Consider the following 15,158-nt stretch of genomic DNA (forward strand, 5'->3'; position numbering starts at 1 on the left):
TCTATCGACAATGCCATTTATGTTTTCCGAAGCCGGGACGGCCGGGCAGCTCAGGTCTTTGATGGGCCGGCACCGTTGGTGGACTCGGAGCCAAAGTCCTGGGAGAACATGCGCTGCCAGACGGCGAACCACTTCTCGTGCTGGGCGGTGGGCAGCTTTCCGGGCATCTTGAAAGCGCGCGACAGCATCTCGCGCAGACGAGCACGCAGGACCTTGATGACCAGCAGGGTCTTCCAGTCGGGTGCGGCAAAGCGAGCGCGGTTGCCGTCTAGGATGAGGACGCCCGAGAACATCTGGATAGTCAGAAGCGAACAAGAGCACAAGATAACAGAACAACAGAACAACAGAACAACACTCACATCACATCGCAGGTCACCGCACAGGAGGGCAATCGGCAGGGCCTCGACAGCGGTGGTCTCGTGGGCATTGTACACAGACTTGGCCTGCATGATGTGGTAGTACGACAGCCAGTGCAGGTCGTTGCGGCCCCTGTTGACGCTCGAGGGGTGCAGCCGGATGGTCTGGTTGTTGCCAATGTTGCGCAGGCCGGTGCCGCCACCACCGGCATCGCGCACCAGCAGCTTTGGGTAGAAGCTCCAGGCGATGACGGCCTGGGCCACGACGTCGACGTCGCTGTTGCTGTTGACACGCTGCGGCACGTCGAAAAAGGCCTGTCGTCGGCGGCCACCCCGACCGGAGGAGCCGGCATAGCGCAGACGGCCGAGATTTCGACGCTCGTCGTCGGTCAGCGGCAGGAAGCCAGAGTCGACTAGCGACACCAGCAGCTGGCCCTTGAGATCCTCAATGTTGGCCAGGGTTTGAGGGCTGAGAAAGTTCTTACGGCAAAACTGAAACTCCTGGCCACTGGCCGCACCGGCAGCCGACTGACAGACTCGCTTCCAGGCCAGATATGCGTTGTAGATCGTCAGCAGATCCGAATCGCCGCGACGGAAGCCTAGACGCACGGCATCGGCCTGGGCGCGCTGGCCAAACGGCGCCACAAACGGCGACTTGGACGACAGCACTGCAGCCACGGTGATGGCCATGTCCAGACAGCGAAAAACAGTCCCCATCAGCACCAGCTTGCCGAGGAAGACGTCCAGTGGCAGTCGTGCGAGCTGCATTCCCAGCGGCGTCAGCTCTTCGCCAGCTGTCAGCGCCCGCACATCCACCAGCGCGTCGATGGCCCGCCGCATGTTCTTGGCCGAAGGCGGGTCCAGAGCCTGGCCCAGCGTCTCTTCGATCGCCCCGATCCGACACATCTTGACGCGGATGGCTAGATCCTGCAGCGACAGCCGCAACATCTCCGGCGTTTGCTGGTCGCTCAACACCTGGTCGTGGCGATACCGCGTGAACAGGTGGAAGCATAGACCCTCCTGCACACGGCCAGCTCGACCGCGGCGCTGCTTTGCGTTTGCGCGCGAGATGAACGTGTCGATCAGCCGCGACAGTTGCCGCCGCTCGTCGTATCGCATCTCTCGGTGCTTTCCCGTATCCACAACGCACGTGACATCCGGAATCGTGATGCCCGTCTCGGCAATGTTGGTCGCCAGCACAATCTTGCGGAAGCCCGCCGGCGGCACCAGAAAGGCCGCCTCCTGTTCTTCCGTCGCAATTGTCGAGTGCAGCGGGTAGATCAGCCAGCCGGCCGCAAATGCCCGGTCGCCTACCAGCAGATCGTTCAGCGCCCGGATCTCCGCAATTCCCGGTAGGAACACCAGGATCGCCCGGCTGTACCGCTCGTATTCCGGATCTGTTGCCACTCGCCCGATCAGCTGCACCACCAGCTCAAAGGGGATCTGATACTCGTCCATCTGCGACAGCGTGTTGCGTGTCCGGTTCGAGTAGCCCTTGAGCGTCTTCAGCAGCTCCGGCTTCGACGACGTCTCCGTCTCGTCTGCCACCAAATCATCGTCCAGATCCACCACACGCTCTTGGCTGCGCCCATCGACCGAGTATCCCGTCAGCTCCACCGCATCCTCGAGATACCGCACCTGCACCGGGAATGTCCGTCCTGGCACATTGAGCACCGGTGCCCCTCCGAGGTACTGGGAGAACCGGTCCGCGTCCACCGTCGCCGACATCAGCACCACCTTGAGGTCCTGTCGCCGCACCAGCAACTTCTTCAGTACGATCAGCAGAAAGTCGCTGTCGATCGACCGCTCGTGCACCTCGTCCAGCACCAGGTGCGTGATCTCCCGCAGCTCGTTCGACCCCTCCAGCATCCGCATCACAATGCCCGTCGTCGCATAGACCAGTCGTGTCTCCTTGGACGTGTTGGCCTCCAGTCGGATCGAGAAGCCCACCAGCGACCGCAGTGTTCCCACATCGTTTCGGCCCTCACCTAGCTCTTCGCTCACCCGCCGCGCCAGAGAGATCGCCGAAATTCGCCGCGGCTCCGTGCAGTACACCTTGCACGGCTTCCCCTGCGACAGCTGGTGCTCCAGCAGGAACGACGGCACTTGCGTGCTCTTGCCGCATCCCGTCTCACCGCATACAATCACCACCTGTTCGCGGTCCACTGTGTCGAGTACTTGCTGCCGAAATGCCCACATCGGCAACTGCATCCGTGACTGCAGCATCGCCTGGTACCGTGACGTACTGCTCTTCTCCTGCCAGATCCGCTGGTAGTACTCCGCATCGTGGCCACCGCGACTGCCTCGCTCTGCCCCAGAGTCTTCGCCGTTGTCTCCGCCGTTCCGTCCTGCTGCTCGTCCACGGAACGCTCCTTGGAGCACCACGCCGTCCTCCAGCTCCTGATCCCGTCGTTTCCGCACGAGATCGCGGAGCTCCTTGACTGCTGCCCGGTCGTGCGCATCCGCCTGGTTCTTTCTCGATTCCGCAAACTCGGCCCACAGATCTCGCCACACGGCCGGAAGCCGCAGCGCCACCTTTTCCTCCTTTGTCGACGTGCTGAAAATCAGAAAGAGTGCCGACGTCGCTATGAAGGCCTCCGACTGCTTGCTTTCCGGACAGGCGACACCAGACATCTTGAAAACGAACCGGCTGGGCTGCATTGCAACCTCAATGTGCGGAGTCGGAGGCAGTTGTGGCATGTCTTGGGCCTTCGCCCAATTTATTACCACTAAGTGTCGGTGCGCAAACGACGCCTCTGATACCGTCTGGTAGCCAATCCGAACTGACGAATCGCTGCATCCTGCTGTCAGCTCACCGCATCGTACAATCGCCCGTGCCATCGGCCGCCATCCCTGTACTCACCGTGATCTGCATGCTTCTTCAAGCACTCGCACCGGACTCATGCCAGTCCATTTCCCAAAGTCCCGGATGATGAGCTTCGATCCGTCCGGATTGTTCACCACCATGTTTGTCTTGCCCGTTTCCGGATCAACTTCGTTTACCGGCAGGCTGGCAAAGAGATCGGTAAGGCCGTCGTCATCGCTGTCGTCCTGTGCCAGAATTTCTGCTGCCACTCGTTCGGCTTCTGCGTTGACATCGCCGTCTGCCTCGGACTCTGCCCTGCCCGTATCTGCTACTGCTGCTGCTTCCTCGGCCTGGTTGCGCACCTCTTCTGCAGCTCTCTTGGCTGCTTCTGCGTACTCTCGCTCTAAGATGATTTTCTTGGACCGCCACTGCAATTCAGCTAGCCTCTTGTCGAACAGGATGTCTTTCTGTATCCGATCCAGCTTTCCCAAAAGTTTCGAGATCTCAACATTCTCTGCCTCGGTTTCTACTGGTGTCGGCGATACCTTGGTGGCTTTGCCCTTGGCCGATTCTTGTCGCGGTCGCTCAAGAGCAAACAGCCGCTCCTTCGCGGCAAAGTACATTGGCACCAGCTCCTCCGGCTCAATGTCACCATCGTACTTGATTATCGCTAGCCGTGCAGAGGCAGCGTTCGACACCCTCTGTGCATTGCCGCCCTTGCCTCTCTTCTGCTGGCTCTCAGGCGCCAGCAGCAGCGGCGTCGTTGTCCCAGAAGAAAGTGGGGCATCTAACGGCGTGTCTACAGCGTCATCGAAAGTTAACCAATGCCAGGGCTGGTGAGATGGATGTGCGATGCAAGAGCCGTACCTGCTGCTTGCCCCTTTCCTCCCGAGCCATGCCGCTTGTTGTAGTCTGGTAGCTCGTCGAGGGAGCTTTCTCGGGCGAGCCATTCCAACGCCTCCTCCATACCCCATATGGAGTCCTTTCCTGGTGCTCCAATCTGAGTGGAGATATGCAAAACGTAATTCAGCACGCTCTCGACCTTGGTTTCGGAAAACCCTGCAGAGATTAGTGTCTGTTGTAGTGTCCACAACTTCATCGTCAGATCCTCCTCAGGCAGGAGTCGCCCCCCTGGAGCACTTTCGGACGGGACATTGGATCCAGCGAATCGACTTTCCGACTGGATCAGATCCAAGATCTGGTCCATGAGATCTGGTGGAATCCACTTCTTAGAGTTGATCGACTCAGCCTGTCCTCTCAGCAGCCGGCGATCGGTCTCGAGCCGGTTCATCTGTCGCTGGGCATCTCGCCGGATCTTCTGTGCGTGCTTGTCCACGAGGATCTGCAACTCTGATTCTTCGAGCTGTCTCTCAAACTCCTCCGGACTCAGAGTCTTCTGTGCAGTGCTACCGGAGCTGTCCGCGGCAATGTTGCCTGTTGCTGTCGCTGCCGCCTCTTGTGGTGCCGCTCCCTTGGCCGGTAATGTGCCGTCTTTTCCTTTTCCGGCGGTGGCGTCGGGGTCCTCGGTGAGCTCGACTCGTGGCTTGGAAGCAATGGAAGTCGTAGCGAAGCCTCTGGCTGCATTGGCCGCGGGCTTCTTCTTTTTTTTGCCGCCGGCCATCGTAAAAGCAAATCGGTAGCGAAGACAGATGTGCGACTAGGATCAAGACGAAAGCGAAGGGCAGGGAGGTCGCGGTAGTAGAGAGCGAATGCTGCGCGAGACGCAGGGTATCTGTGAGACAGGCGAGGGGAAATAAGGCGAAGCGAAAGAGAAAAAGAAACGCGGCAAACGGCCACACGTGCGAAAGAGAAAAGTGCCAAAAGAGCAAAAGCCAGACAGATGTCATTGAGCAATGACTGCTATAAGCTACAACGTTTTTACAGCGCTCTTTCCTCTTTCTGGCAGGAGTTCCCCGCGATCGCTAACACACTCTTGACCGCCTTCCAAGTTGGGCAGGCCCCCCCACCTTCCCTCTGGTGGTGGGATCTGAGCCCTAGCTGCCTTGTCCCGGACTTTACGAGAACTGTGAGATGGACAAAAACGGACGTCTACTTTGCGATTTCTGAGTCAGGCAAAAAAATTCTCGCCAGATCTCGCAGACCCGCACGACGACCACGACCTGCATCTCGCGGAGCAGGACACTTTCACCCGGGTGGAACTTCTGGCCAGACGGACCTGTTGGAGCTGGTAGCTGCTGGAAGCCATGCCAGCAGCGCAGCCACAGTGCAGCTGAACATGACTGACTCTACAACCACGGTCACCAACGGCGCCGTTGCCGTCGGCCTCGACCCTCTCTCGACGCGCGTGGCCCTGTTGACCTCGTCCAAGACTTCGCGCATTGCCCAGCTGCGGACCATCGACGACAAGATTGTCCACGGAAGTAGGTTCTGCCGCCAGCTGTGCCCGAACTGAACGTGAAATCCGGGGCTGACTGTCGCTTTCTCTCCTTAGATATCGATCCGACCGGCATTGCCAAGCTTCTGCCCATTCTCTTCTGGACCCATGGCTCTTACGAGGACCGCGCCTCGCGACGGGCTGTTCAGCGCTGCCTGGCCTCCATCTGCGACAAGAAGGACGCTGCCCTGCTGACGCCTCTGGTGGCTGCCATCCGTGCAGATGCCCTCAAGACAAACACCGCTGTCGGTGGCACCTTTGTGCTCACCGAATGGTGCAGTCTCCTGATGCAGCACCTGGCCGGTACTTCCCTATGGGACTCTTTCAGCAAGGACATCCTCCAGAGCCAGGCCGGCGCCCTGGAAAAGTGCACCCGCTCATCGGTCCGGCCAAGCGTCGCCCATTCGGCTCTTGTTATAGCCCGCCGCGGATTCAGGAAGCTCATCGCCCTTGACGGCACCCGCGAACAGAACATCAAGGAGGCTGTTCAGCTGCTGGCCGCCAAGGGCCCCCACCCAACCGCTTTGAAAGCAGTCTTCCTCGGCGTCATCGCCGGCGTCAGCTCTCGCAACGCCAAGGCTAAGCCCATCTTCGCCGGCCTCAAGTCGCAATACTTTGAATTCTACACCCGTGAGATCACCGGGTCCAAGGTGCCCCTGGCCAGCAACGTCGCCGACGGCCTGCACGACTTCTTCGCCGCCTTTGTTGCGGCCGAGGACCTCCAGACCGTTGTCGTGCCCGCTTTGAAAAAGGGCCTCCTGCGTGCGCCGGAGATTCTGCTCGACGACCTTATCACGCCTCTGGTGAAGGCGCTGCCCCAGAGCTACGATCTCTCCAAGATCCTGGACGAACAGTTATCCAAGCCGCTGCTCTCCAACGTCAAGTCAAGCAAGGAATCCGTGCGCAACGGGTCCCTGACAGCCTTCCGGGCCATTTCTACCCGGTGCACAAACTTGATCGCAGTGGGTCACGTGGTGGATGAGGCCCTCGTCCCTCTCCAGACCGGCAAGCTGTCGTCGCCGGAGCACAGAGCTCTGCATTCCCAGATTCTCGAGGTCTTGCCCAAGTCGGACGCCACGACGGCCAAGGTGGCCGTTGGCATTGCCACGGCAGCATCCAAGGAGGGAAACGAGGCTGCCTTGGTGGCGGAGACGTCTAGCCTGACGCAGAGCACTATCACGCTTTTGAAAGGCACGGCTGACCTGGCAAAAACCGTGATCGACGCCTATGTGAAGGGCATGTCCGACAAAAAGCCACCAGTCCGTCGCATCTGGATCATGGCTGCCGGAGAGGCTCTGTACACATTTCACACTTGGCAGGATTCTCTGCCGGCCAATGCTAGCAAGTTTGCCGAAGCCGTCTTACCACCACTGCTCGAAATTTACACAGAGGTGCTCACCAATCCCGCAACGGCTTCCCAGAGCGGACTCGTCATCGGCGGCTTTGTGACCTGCGGCATTGCTTCACTTCTCGAAAGCCCGTCGACGCCAGCACTAACGGCCTTGTCGAAGAAATTTTCCGTCAAAAAGCAATGTCTGACACTTGGACCCAAACCATCGTTTCTCCTGAGTCCCAGGATATACACCAAACTGACTTCTGATGGCGACATCCAGTGGTTGTACCGAGCGCTTCTGGCTGTGTTCGTCGCTTTAGAAGAAAACAAAGAGTCTGCCACAAATGTAGCGTGGGCAGAAGCATACATCTACGCGGCCACTTCTACAAACGGCGGCCCACTTCTGCGCAAAGAGGCCACCAGCGCACTCACCGACCTCTACTTCCGCCACCAAGCTCGCGTTTCCGAGATTGCCATCGCTGGAGCGTGGCATTGGCTCGAAGCCCTGGACGCAAACGACAAAGAGAGTGCTCCTGTTCTTTCCAAGGCGCAGAATGAGCAGCTGCTTCCGTTTATCAGCGCCATATGTCGCAAATCAAAGGACTTTGTCAGAGTTGTCGGCAAGGAGCCGGAAAAGAGCCAGCTCGAGCTGCAAATGTGCTCCCTTGTCGTCCTGGCTCGCTCGGTTTTGATTCCTTCGTGTAGCTGGATCGAGCTCTGTCTGCGTGTCGAGGTGGACCCAGGCAGCCTGGCAGAGCATCACGAGGAGCTACTTCTCCAAGAGATTGCGGCAAGAACGGTCTTGACGCAAAAGGTGAGCTAAGCACAAATTTGCGATTCCCGAATTCGTCTCCGCAGTTGCTAACCCTGCCTGATTTGACAGTCTGAGCCAATTAAGTCGGCAGCTTACGAGGCTGCGGCCGAACTGGTCTTTGTTGCTCCGGACAAGATGGCACCTCGCATTGTCGAGCTGATTCGCCAAGACTTGGATGCCAAGGACCTGCACTCCATCGGTCCAGTCGAAGCTGCCATTTTCCGGGCGCCCGAGGGAACGACCTTTATCGATGTCCTGGCCAAGAAGCAGAGCAGCCTCCCGAGCAAGAACAGCAAGGACTACGACGTGCTCAAGTGGGAGGAAGAGCTCCGCACCCAGCTTGCCCAGAAGAAGGGCCAGCAGAAGAAGCTGACAGCCGAGGAGACGGCAAAGGTTAACGCGCAGCTGAAGAAGGAAGCGGAGATTCGCAGACAGGTCAGCCTGCTCGAGGCACGTCTCCTCCGCGGCCTTGGCGTTATCCGGAGCCTTGCCCAAGGCCCACCGACTGATGCGACGTTGTGGATGGGTCCGTCGGTCCGGGCGCTCATGGCGGCCATCGAAGCAGGTGCTTGTCTGATCACGGGCGACGTGGCCCCCCTGGCCTTTATTGCCCTGGCGGAACGAGTATCTTCACGGCTGGGTTCGCTGCGTACTTTTATCGGAGTGGCGACTCTGCGCGCCCACGGCATCACATCTCTGCCGGATGTCCTGCAGGAAGAGCCGCTTCCGGACCTCGTTACGCGAGTACTGTACCGACTTCGTGGCGCGGGAGAGCAGCGGCCGTTTGACGCGGTCTCCCTGATCTACATGGTCCCCCTGCTGCTTCTGATTCTTCAGAACGGCGGATTTTCCGAGGCTGCCGATGAGCGTGACACCCAGCTAGTTCTGTCTGTCGAGATCCTCTCTTTCCACACTGATGTCTGCTCGGACGAGGCTGTCCCCCGTGCCGAACTGCTGGCCATCCTGACCTCGGCCATGCAAAAGTACAGCCAACACTACAAGATCATCAAGGACTGCTTTTCGGACCTGGTTCGGTGTGTTGCTCCCAACATCAGCGAAGAGGAGGTTGGTGTTCTGGTACAAGGAGCGATTGTGCCACAGGGCACTGTCCGGTCAACGGTGCTTCAGTCGGTTAATGCCGAGGTGGACATGAGCGATCTCCCACCGTCAGAAGAAATCTGGCTAGCCTGCCACGACGACATTGAGGAGAACGTCGATCTCGGTCGTGAGATCTGGGAGGAGAGCGGATTCAAGGTGACGGAAGAGCTGCCGGTCAAAACACTGCCTTACCTGGAAAGCAAAGATAGCCAGCTGCGACGGGCGGCAGCACGGTCTCTGGCCGAGGCCATCTCGGTGCTCCACTCACCAAGAACGTTTGACAGCATTGCCGAAAAGTTGCGGGCTTCGTACATTGAGTCTGCCAAGCCGCGGGTGGCTCAGCTGGACGAGTTCGGCATGCCGAGGAAGATGGATCTGTCCGACCCTTGGGAAGCACGACATGGTATTGCGACGGCCTTCAAAGAGCTTGCTCCCAACCTGGACAATGAGCAGGTAGAGCCTTTCCTGCACTTTTTGATCGAGCAAGGTCCTCTCGGCGACCAAAACGGTACGGTTCGGGGGGAGATGCTGGATGCAGCGATCAAGGCGATCGAGGTGCACGGAAAGCCGATCCTGGCCAAGCTGATGCAGACGTTTGAGACGACGCTTGCGGCACCAGACAAGAACTCGGAAGCGGCAGACCGGGTGAACGAGGCGGTGATCATCATGTACGGCGCCCTTGCTCGGCATCTGAAGCCCGGGGATGCCAAGATTCCGGTGGTGATCGAGAGACTGCTGGCGACGTTGAGCACGCCGTCCGAGACGGTTCAGTACGCCATTGCCGAGTGTCTTCCTCCGCTGGTGCGGACGTGTGGCGACAAGTCGTCCAAGTACTTCAACCAGATCACGGAGACGCTGATGACGGCGAAAAACTATGCGGTGCAGCGAGGTGCGGCATACGGCCTCGCGGGCCTGACGCAGGGCCGTGGCATCGCAGTCCTGAAAGAGTACCGGATTCTGACGACACTGCGGACGGCGATGGAAAACAAAAAAGAGGCGAACCAGCGAGAATCAGCACTGCTGGCATACGAGCTGCTCTCGACCATTCTGGGGCGGCTGTTTGAGCCATACGTGATCCAGATCGTGCCACAGCTGCTGGTGGGATTTGGCGACGGCAATCTCAACGTGCGAGACGCGTCTCTGGCAGCGGCCAAGGCGTGTTTCGCCAGGCTCAGCTCGTTTGGCGTCAAGAAGATTCTGCCGACACTCCTAGACGGCCTGGACGACCCGCAGTGGCGAAGCAAGAAGGGCGCGTGTGACCTGCTGGGCGCGATGGCGTACCTAGACCCGCAGCAGTTGGCTGAGAGCCTGCCAGATATCATCCCGCCGCTGACAGCAGTGCTGAACGACAGCCACAAGGAGGTGCGGGCGGCGGCAAACAAGAGCTTGAAGCGATTCGGAGAGGTGATTAGTAATCCGGAAGTACGGAGTCTCGTGGACATTTTGCTCAAGGCGCTCAGCGACGCGACCAAATACACGGACGACGCACTCGACGCGCTGATCAAGGTGCAGTTTGTGCACTACCTGGACGCGCCGTCGCTGGCGCTGATCAGCCGGATTCTGCAGCGCGGCCTGGGCGACCGGTCGAACACGAAGCGGAAGGCAGCGCAGGTAATTGGCAGCCTGGCCCATCTGACGGAGAAGAAGGACCTAGTGGCCCACCTGCCAGTTCTCGTGGCCGGACTCAAAATAGCGGTGGTGGACCCGGTGCCGACAACACGGGCAACGGCCTCGCGGGCTCTCGGGTCGCTGGTGGAGAAGCTGGGCGAGGATGCGCTGCCAGATTTGATCCCCGGGCTGATGCAGACGCTGAAGTCGGACACGGGCGCAGGCGACCGACTAGGATCGGCACAGGCGCTCAGCGAGGTGCTCGCAGGACTGGGCACGACGCGGCTGGAGGAGACGCTGCCGACAATCCTGCAGAACGTCGAGTCGTCGAAACCGTCGGTACGGGAGGGCTTCATGTCGCTATTCATCTTCCTGCCGGTGTGTTTTGGAAACAGCTTCTCGGCCTACCTGGGCAAGATCATCCCACCGATCCTGGCCGGTCTGGCAGACGACGTGGACTCGATCCGCGAGACGGCACTACGGGCAGGCCGACTGCTGGTGCGCAACTTTGCGTCGCGGGCGGTGGACCTGCTGCTGCCGGAGCTGGAGCGCGGGCTGGCAGACAACAGCTGGCGGATTCGGCTCAGCTCGGTGGAGCTGGTGGGCGACCTGCTGTTCAACCTGTCGGGCATCACGGCCAAGCAGGACGGGGACGAGGACGAGGAAGTGGAAGAGGAGGCGGCACGCGAGGCGGGATCGACGCTGCGCGAGGTGCTCGGAGTGGAAAAGCGCGACAAGATCCTGTCGGCGCTGTATGTGTGTCGCTGCGACACGGCGGTGGCAGTGCGGACGGCAGCGATGGGAGTATGGAAGGCATTGGTGCCGAGTCCGAGGATCCTGAAGGAACTAGTGCCGACGCTGACTCAGCTGATAATTCGCCGTCTCGGCAGCGCCAACATGGAGCACAAGGTGATTGCGAGCAACGCGCTGGGCGAGCTGATCCGTCGGGCGGGCGACAACATCCTATTGACGCTGCTGCCGACACTGGCAGAGGGATTGCGGACGTCGTCGGCGGACTCGGACGCGAAGCAGGGCATCTGCATTGCGCTCAAGGAACTGATCTCGTCGGCGAACGAGGATGCGCTGGAAGAGCACGAGGCGATGCTGCTGGCAATTGTGCAGTCAGCACTAACAGACGCCGACGACGAGGTGCGCGAAGCAGCAGCCGAGGCATTCGATTCGCTGCAGCAGATCATGGGCAAGCGGGCTGTCGATCAGGTGCTGCCGAGTCTGCTGCGGCTGCTGCAGGACGACGGCGAGACGGCACAGAACGCTCTCTCGGCACTGCTGACGCTGCTGACGGACAGCACGCGGAGCAACATGATTCTGCCAAACCTGATCCCGACACTGATCCGGCCGCCAATCTCGGCTTTCAACGCCAAGGCGCTGGCATCGCTGTCAACTGTCGCCGGAGCCGCGATGAACCGACGGCTGCCACACATTCTGAACTCGCTGATGGACAACGTGATCGAGACAACGGACGAGCAGCTGCGGGCCGACCTGGAGACGTCGTTCGACACGGTCGTGCAGTCGATGGACGAGCACGACGGACTCAACACGGTGATGAACGTGCTGCTGCAACTGCTGCGTCACGAAGACCACCACAAGCGCGAGGCCGTGGCCCGGCGACTGGCCGTGTTCTTCGCGAAGGCCCACGTGGACTACTCGCGCTACAACCAAGACCTGATCCGGGCGCTGCTCATCTCGTTCGACGACCGAGACCAAGACGTGGTCCGGTCAGCTTGGGGTGCGCTATCGGAGCTGACTAAGCGACTAAAGAAGGAAGAGATGGAAGCACTGGTCGGGTCGACACGACAGACGCTGCAGCAAGTGGGCGTGGCAGGCGTCAATCTGGCGGGTTTCGAGCTGCCCAAGGGCATCAACGCGGTGCTGCCGATCTTCTTGCAGGGGCTAATGAACGGGACGGCGGAGCAGCGGACGACGGCAGCACTGGCGATTGCAGACGTGGTGGACCGGACGAGCGAAGCGTCGCTGCGGCCGTTTGTGACGCAGATGACAGGACCGCTGATCCGGGTGGTGACGGAGCGGTCGACGGAGGTCAAGTGTGCGATCCTGCTGACGCTCAACAATCTGCTGGCCAAGATGCCGGCGGCGCTGAAGCCATTTTTGCCGCAGCTGCAGCGGACGTTTACCAAGTCGCTGGCCGATCCGACGAGCGAGCTGCTGCGGTCACGTGCGGCTCGCGCGCTGGGCACGCTGATCCGGTTTACGCCGCGCGTCGACCCGCTGATCGCCGAGCTCGTCGCCGGCTCCCGCACGGCCGATCCGGGCGTCCGCAACGCCATGTTGACGGCCCTGTTCGAGGTCATCAGCAAGGCTGGCGCCAGCATGGGCGAGCCGTCGCGGACGGCCATCCTGGCCCTGATCGACAGCGAGCCCGACGGCCACGACGACAACATGGCCATCACCAACGCCAAGCTGCTCGGCGCCCTCGTCAAGAACGTCCCGGCCGAGGCCGCCACCAACCTGCTCAGGAACCGCGTCGTGCCACCCAGCCCGACCGGCGCTTCCGCTCTCGCCCTCAACGCTGTCCTGCTGGAGTCGCCTGAGCACCTGCTCGACAGCGCAGCGGCCGAAGACCTGCCGGGGGTGCTCTGCCAAGGGATGACGAACAAGAATGTGAGTTTTTTCTTTCCTTCTTTCCTTCTTTTCTTCTTGCTTTCTACTTCCTTTCTATTCCTCCTCCTAACATCACAGCTCTTCATTGCCGACAACTTCATCCTTGCCACCGGCAAATACCTCCTCGGCGACCGGCCAAAGTCCTACGAGGACACCAAGGACATCTTCGAGACCCTGGCCACCATCATTCCGCCCGGCGGTCCGGCCAACTCGCGTCGCCTGGCCCTCGTGCTGGTGCGCACGCTAACCCGCGTGCACCCCGACGCCGTGCGGCCTCATCTGGCCCTGCTGGCACCGCCCATCTTCGCCTCCGTGCGTGACATGGTCATCCCCGTCAAGCTGTCGGCCGAGGCCGCCTTCATGGGCCTGTTCGACGTGCTCAACGAAGAGGCCAAGGTGTTTGACAAGTACATGAGCGGCCCGGCTGCGGCCGAGCTACCACCCAACACCAAGCGCGTCATGGGCGACTACTTCAAGCGCGTCACCCTGCGTCTGGCCGCCCAGGGCCGCGAGAGACGCGACGCCGAGGGCGGTGCCGGCGGGCTCGGCCTCTTTGACGACGAGGTCGAGGACGAGCGCGAGATCTGGAGCGTCGGCAAGGTGGACATTGTGGCAGACGTCTTTGGAAAGGAATAGGAGTTGTGGTATATAAAGCAATGAAGGCATACCGAAGTACTTGCATCTTGCCTTGAACCTATTACCGTTTGAATGCCTACATGTGATGTCTAACACGTGACCTATCTTGTGATTGGGGGTTGCCCTCAGGTGTATCCTAATCCGGACTAGCACACGGATTTCCCACAAACGAGAAATGTGTGCCTTCCCTAGTGTGGGCGGAACCCCCTCCTACAATTTTTTTTGTGGTCGGGTTTTTTTTGTTGCTAACGAACCCTCTCTCATCTTCTCAACCTCCATCCGACAACAACACCCGAAGAATCGCTCCAGGACCACTTCGAACAGTAATTCAAGATGTGAGTGCCAACACCGATTGATTGCGGCTTCGACCTGATGGGAGCGGCGCCGAGTCTGGTCTGGTTGATGGCAGACGGGAGACGGAAGCCGGAGGACGACGACCGATCAAGAGAAAAGCAGGGCGAGAGGAGATGCTGGCGTTGTTCAGCCATCTATCCGACTGCTTGGTCTTTTTTTTCTTCCTGCGCCGAGACTAATCCGGCGTGTTTTGCAGGGTCAATTTGCGGACTCAGAAGCGTCTTGCCTCGTCCGTTCTGGGCGTCGGCAAGAACAAGATCTGGCTGGACCCCAACGAGGTCAGCGAGATCTCCAACGCCAACTCGCGCAACTCCATCCGCAAGCTCGTGTCGGATGGCCTCATCATCCGCAAGCCGGTCACGACGCACTCGCGGTCGCGCGCCCGGGAGCTGAACCTCGCCCGCCGCATTGGCCGGCACCGTGGTTTCGGCAAGCGGAAGGGTACCGCCGATGCCCGTATGCCTGAGTGCGTATAGCCCTTGATCGCGTGGGGAAGCAGAGACGGCAGAGACGGCAGAAAAGCATCTGACACCCGTGCAGGCAGGTCCTCTGGATGCGCCGCCAGCGCGTCCTGCGCCGGTTACTAGTCAAGTACCGCGCCTCGGGCAAGATCGACAAGCACCTGTACCACGAGCTGTACCACCTGGCCAAGGGTAACACCTTCAAGCACAAGCGCGCGCTTGTCGAGCACGTACGTTGGCGATTATTTTTAGTATTTGTTTCTCTCTCCCTCCTACTAACACCCCCAGATTCACCGTGCCAAGGCCGAGAAGCACCGCGAGAAGCAGCTCAAGGAGGAGATGGACGCCAAGCGCGCCAAGACCAAGGCGGCCCGCGAGCGGAAGCTGGAGAGACAGGCGGCGAAGCGGCAGGCGGTGCTGGAGGATGACGTGGAGGAGAAATAAATCAATGCGACATGAAAGCAGAGGAGCCGGCAGGAGGCGCGAAGAAAAAGAACAAGAAAAACACGAGACGAGGCGCAATGCCTGTACGGGAAACAGCAAGGCACGGCTACGGGACGGAAGGAATCATAATGAAACATTTTTTGTTCTGTCACGGCAGCGGTGGCTCTGGCTGTTGTTGTCTACCTCTGTCTCGCTCCTCTCTCTCATGGCGAT

The 15,158-nt window shown here is 60.0% G+C and overlaps 3 protein-coding genes across 3 annotated transcripts; 2 read left to right on the plus strand and 1 right to left on the minus strand.

Annotated features, from left to right (window-relative positions):
* Nucleotides 1–50: 50 nt before the first annotated feature.
* Nucleotides 51–4,783, minus strand: CMQ_923 (ATP dependent RNA helicase; the record flags this gene model as incomplete). Its single annotated transcript, XM_014318002.1, has 4 exons — nucleotides 51–293; nucleotides 360–3,150; nucleotides 3,220–3,961; nucleotides 4,030–4,783. 4 exons carry the CDS (start codon nucleotides 4,781–4,783, stop codon nucleotides 51–53), a joined length of 4,530 nt encoding a protein of 1,509 aa, XP_014173477.1.
* Nucleotides 4,784–5,002: 219 nt separating this feature from the next.
* CMQ_1250 (heat-like protein) lies at nucleotides 5,003–13,686 on the plus strand (the record flags this gene model as incomplete). Its single annotated transcript, XM_014318329.1, has 4 exons — nucleotides 5,003–5,543; nucleotides 5,615–7,704; nucleotides 7,774–13,050; nucleotides 13,129–13,686. 4 exons carry the CDS (start codon nucleotides 5,003–5,005, stop codon nucleotides 13,684–13,686), a joined length of 8,466 nt encoding a protein of 2,821 aa, XP_014173804.1.
* Nucleotides 13,687–14,058: 372 nt separating this feature from the next.
* Nucleotides 14,059–14,945, plus strand: CMQ_1675 (60S ribosomal protein l19; the record flags this gene model as incomplete). Its single annotated transcript, XM_014318754.1, has 4 exons — nucleotides 14,059–14,084; nucleotides 14,237–14,506; nucleotides 14,581–14,731; nucleotides 14,790–14,945. 4 exons carry the CDS (start codon nucleotides 14,059–14,061, stop codon nucleotides 14,943–14,945), a joined length of 603 nt encoding a protein of 200 aa, XP_014174229.1.
* Nucleotides 14,946–15,158: the final 213 nt, after the last annotated feature.

Source organism: Grosmannia clavigera, assembly GCF_000143105.1.
Source record: "Grosmannia clavigera kw1407 unplaced genomic scaffold GCSC_140, whole genome shotgun sequence".
Taxonomy (NCBI): Eukaryota; Fungi; Ascomycota; class Sordariomycetes; order Ophiostomatales; family Ophiostomataceae; genus Leptographium; species Leptographium clavigerum.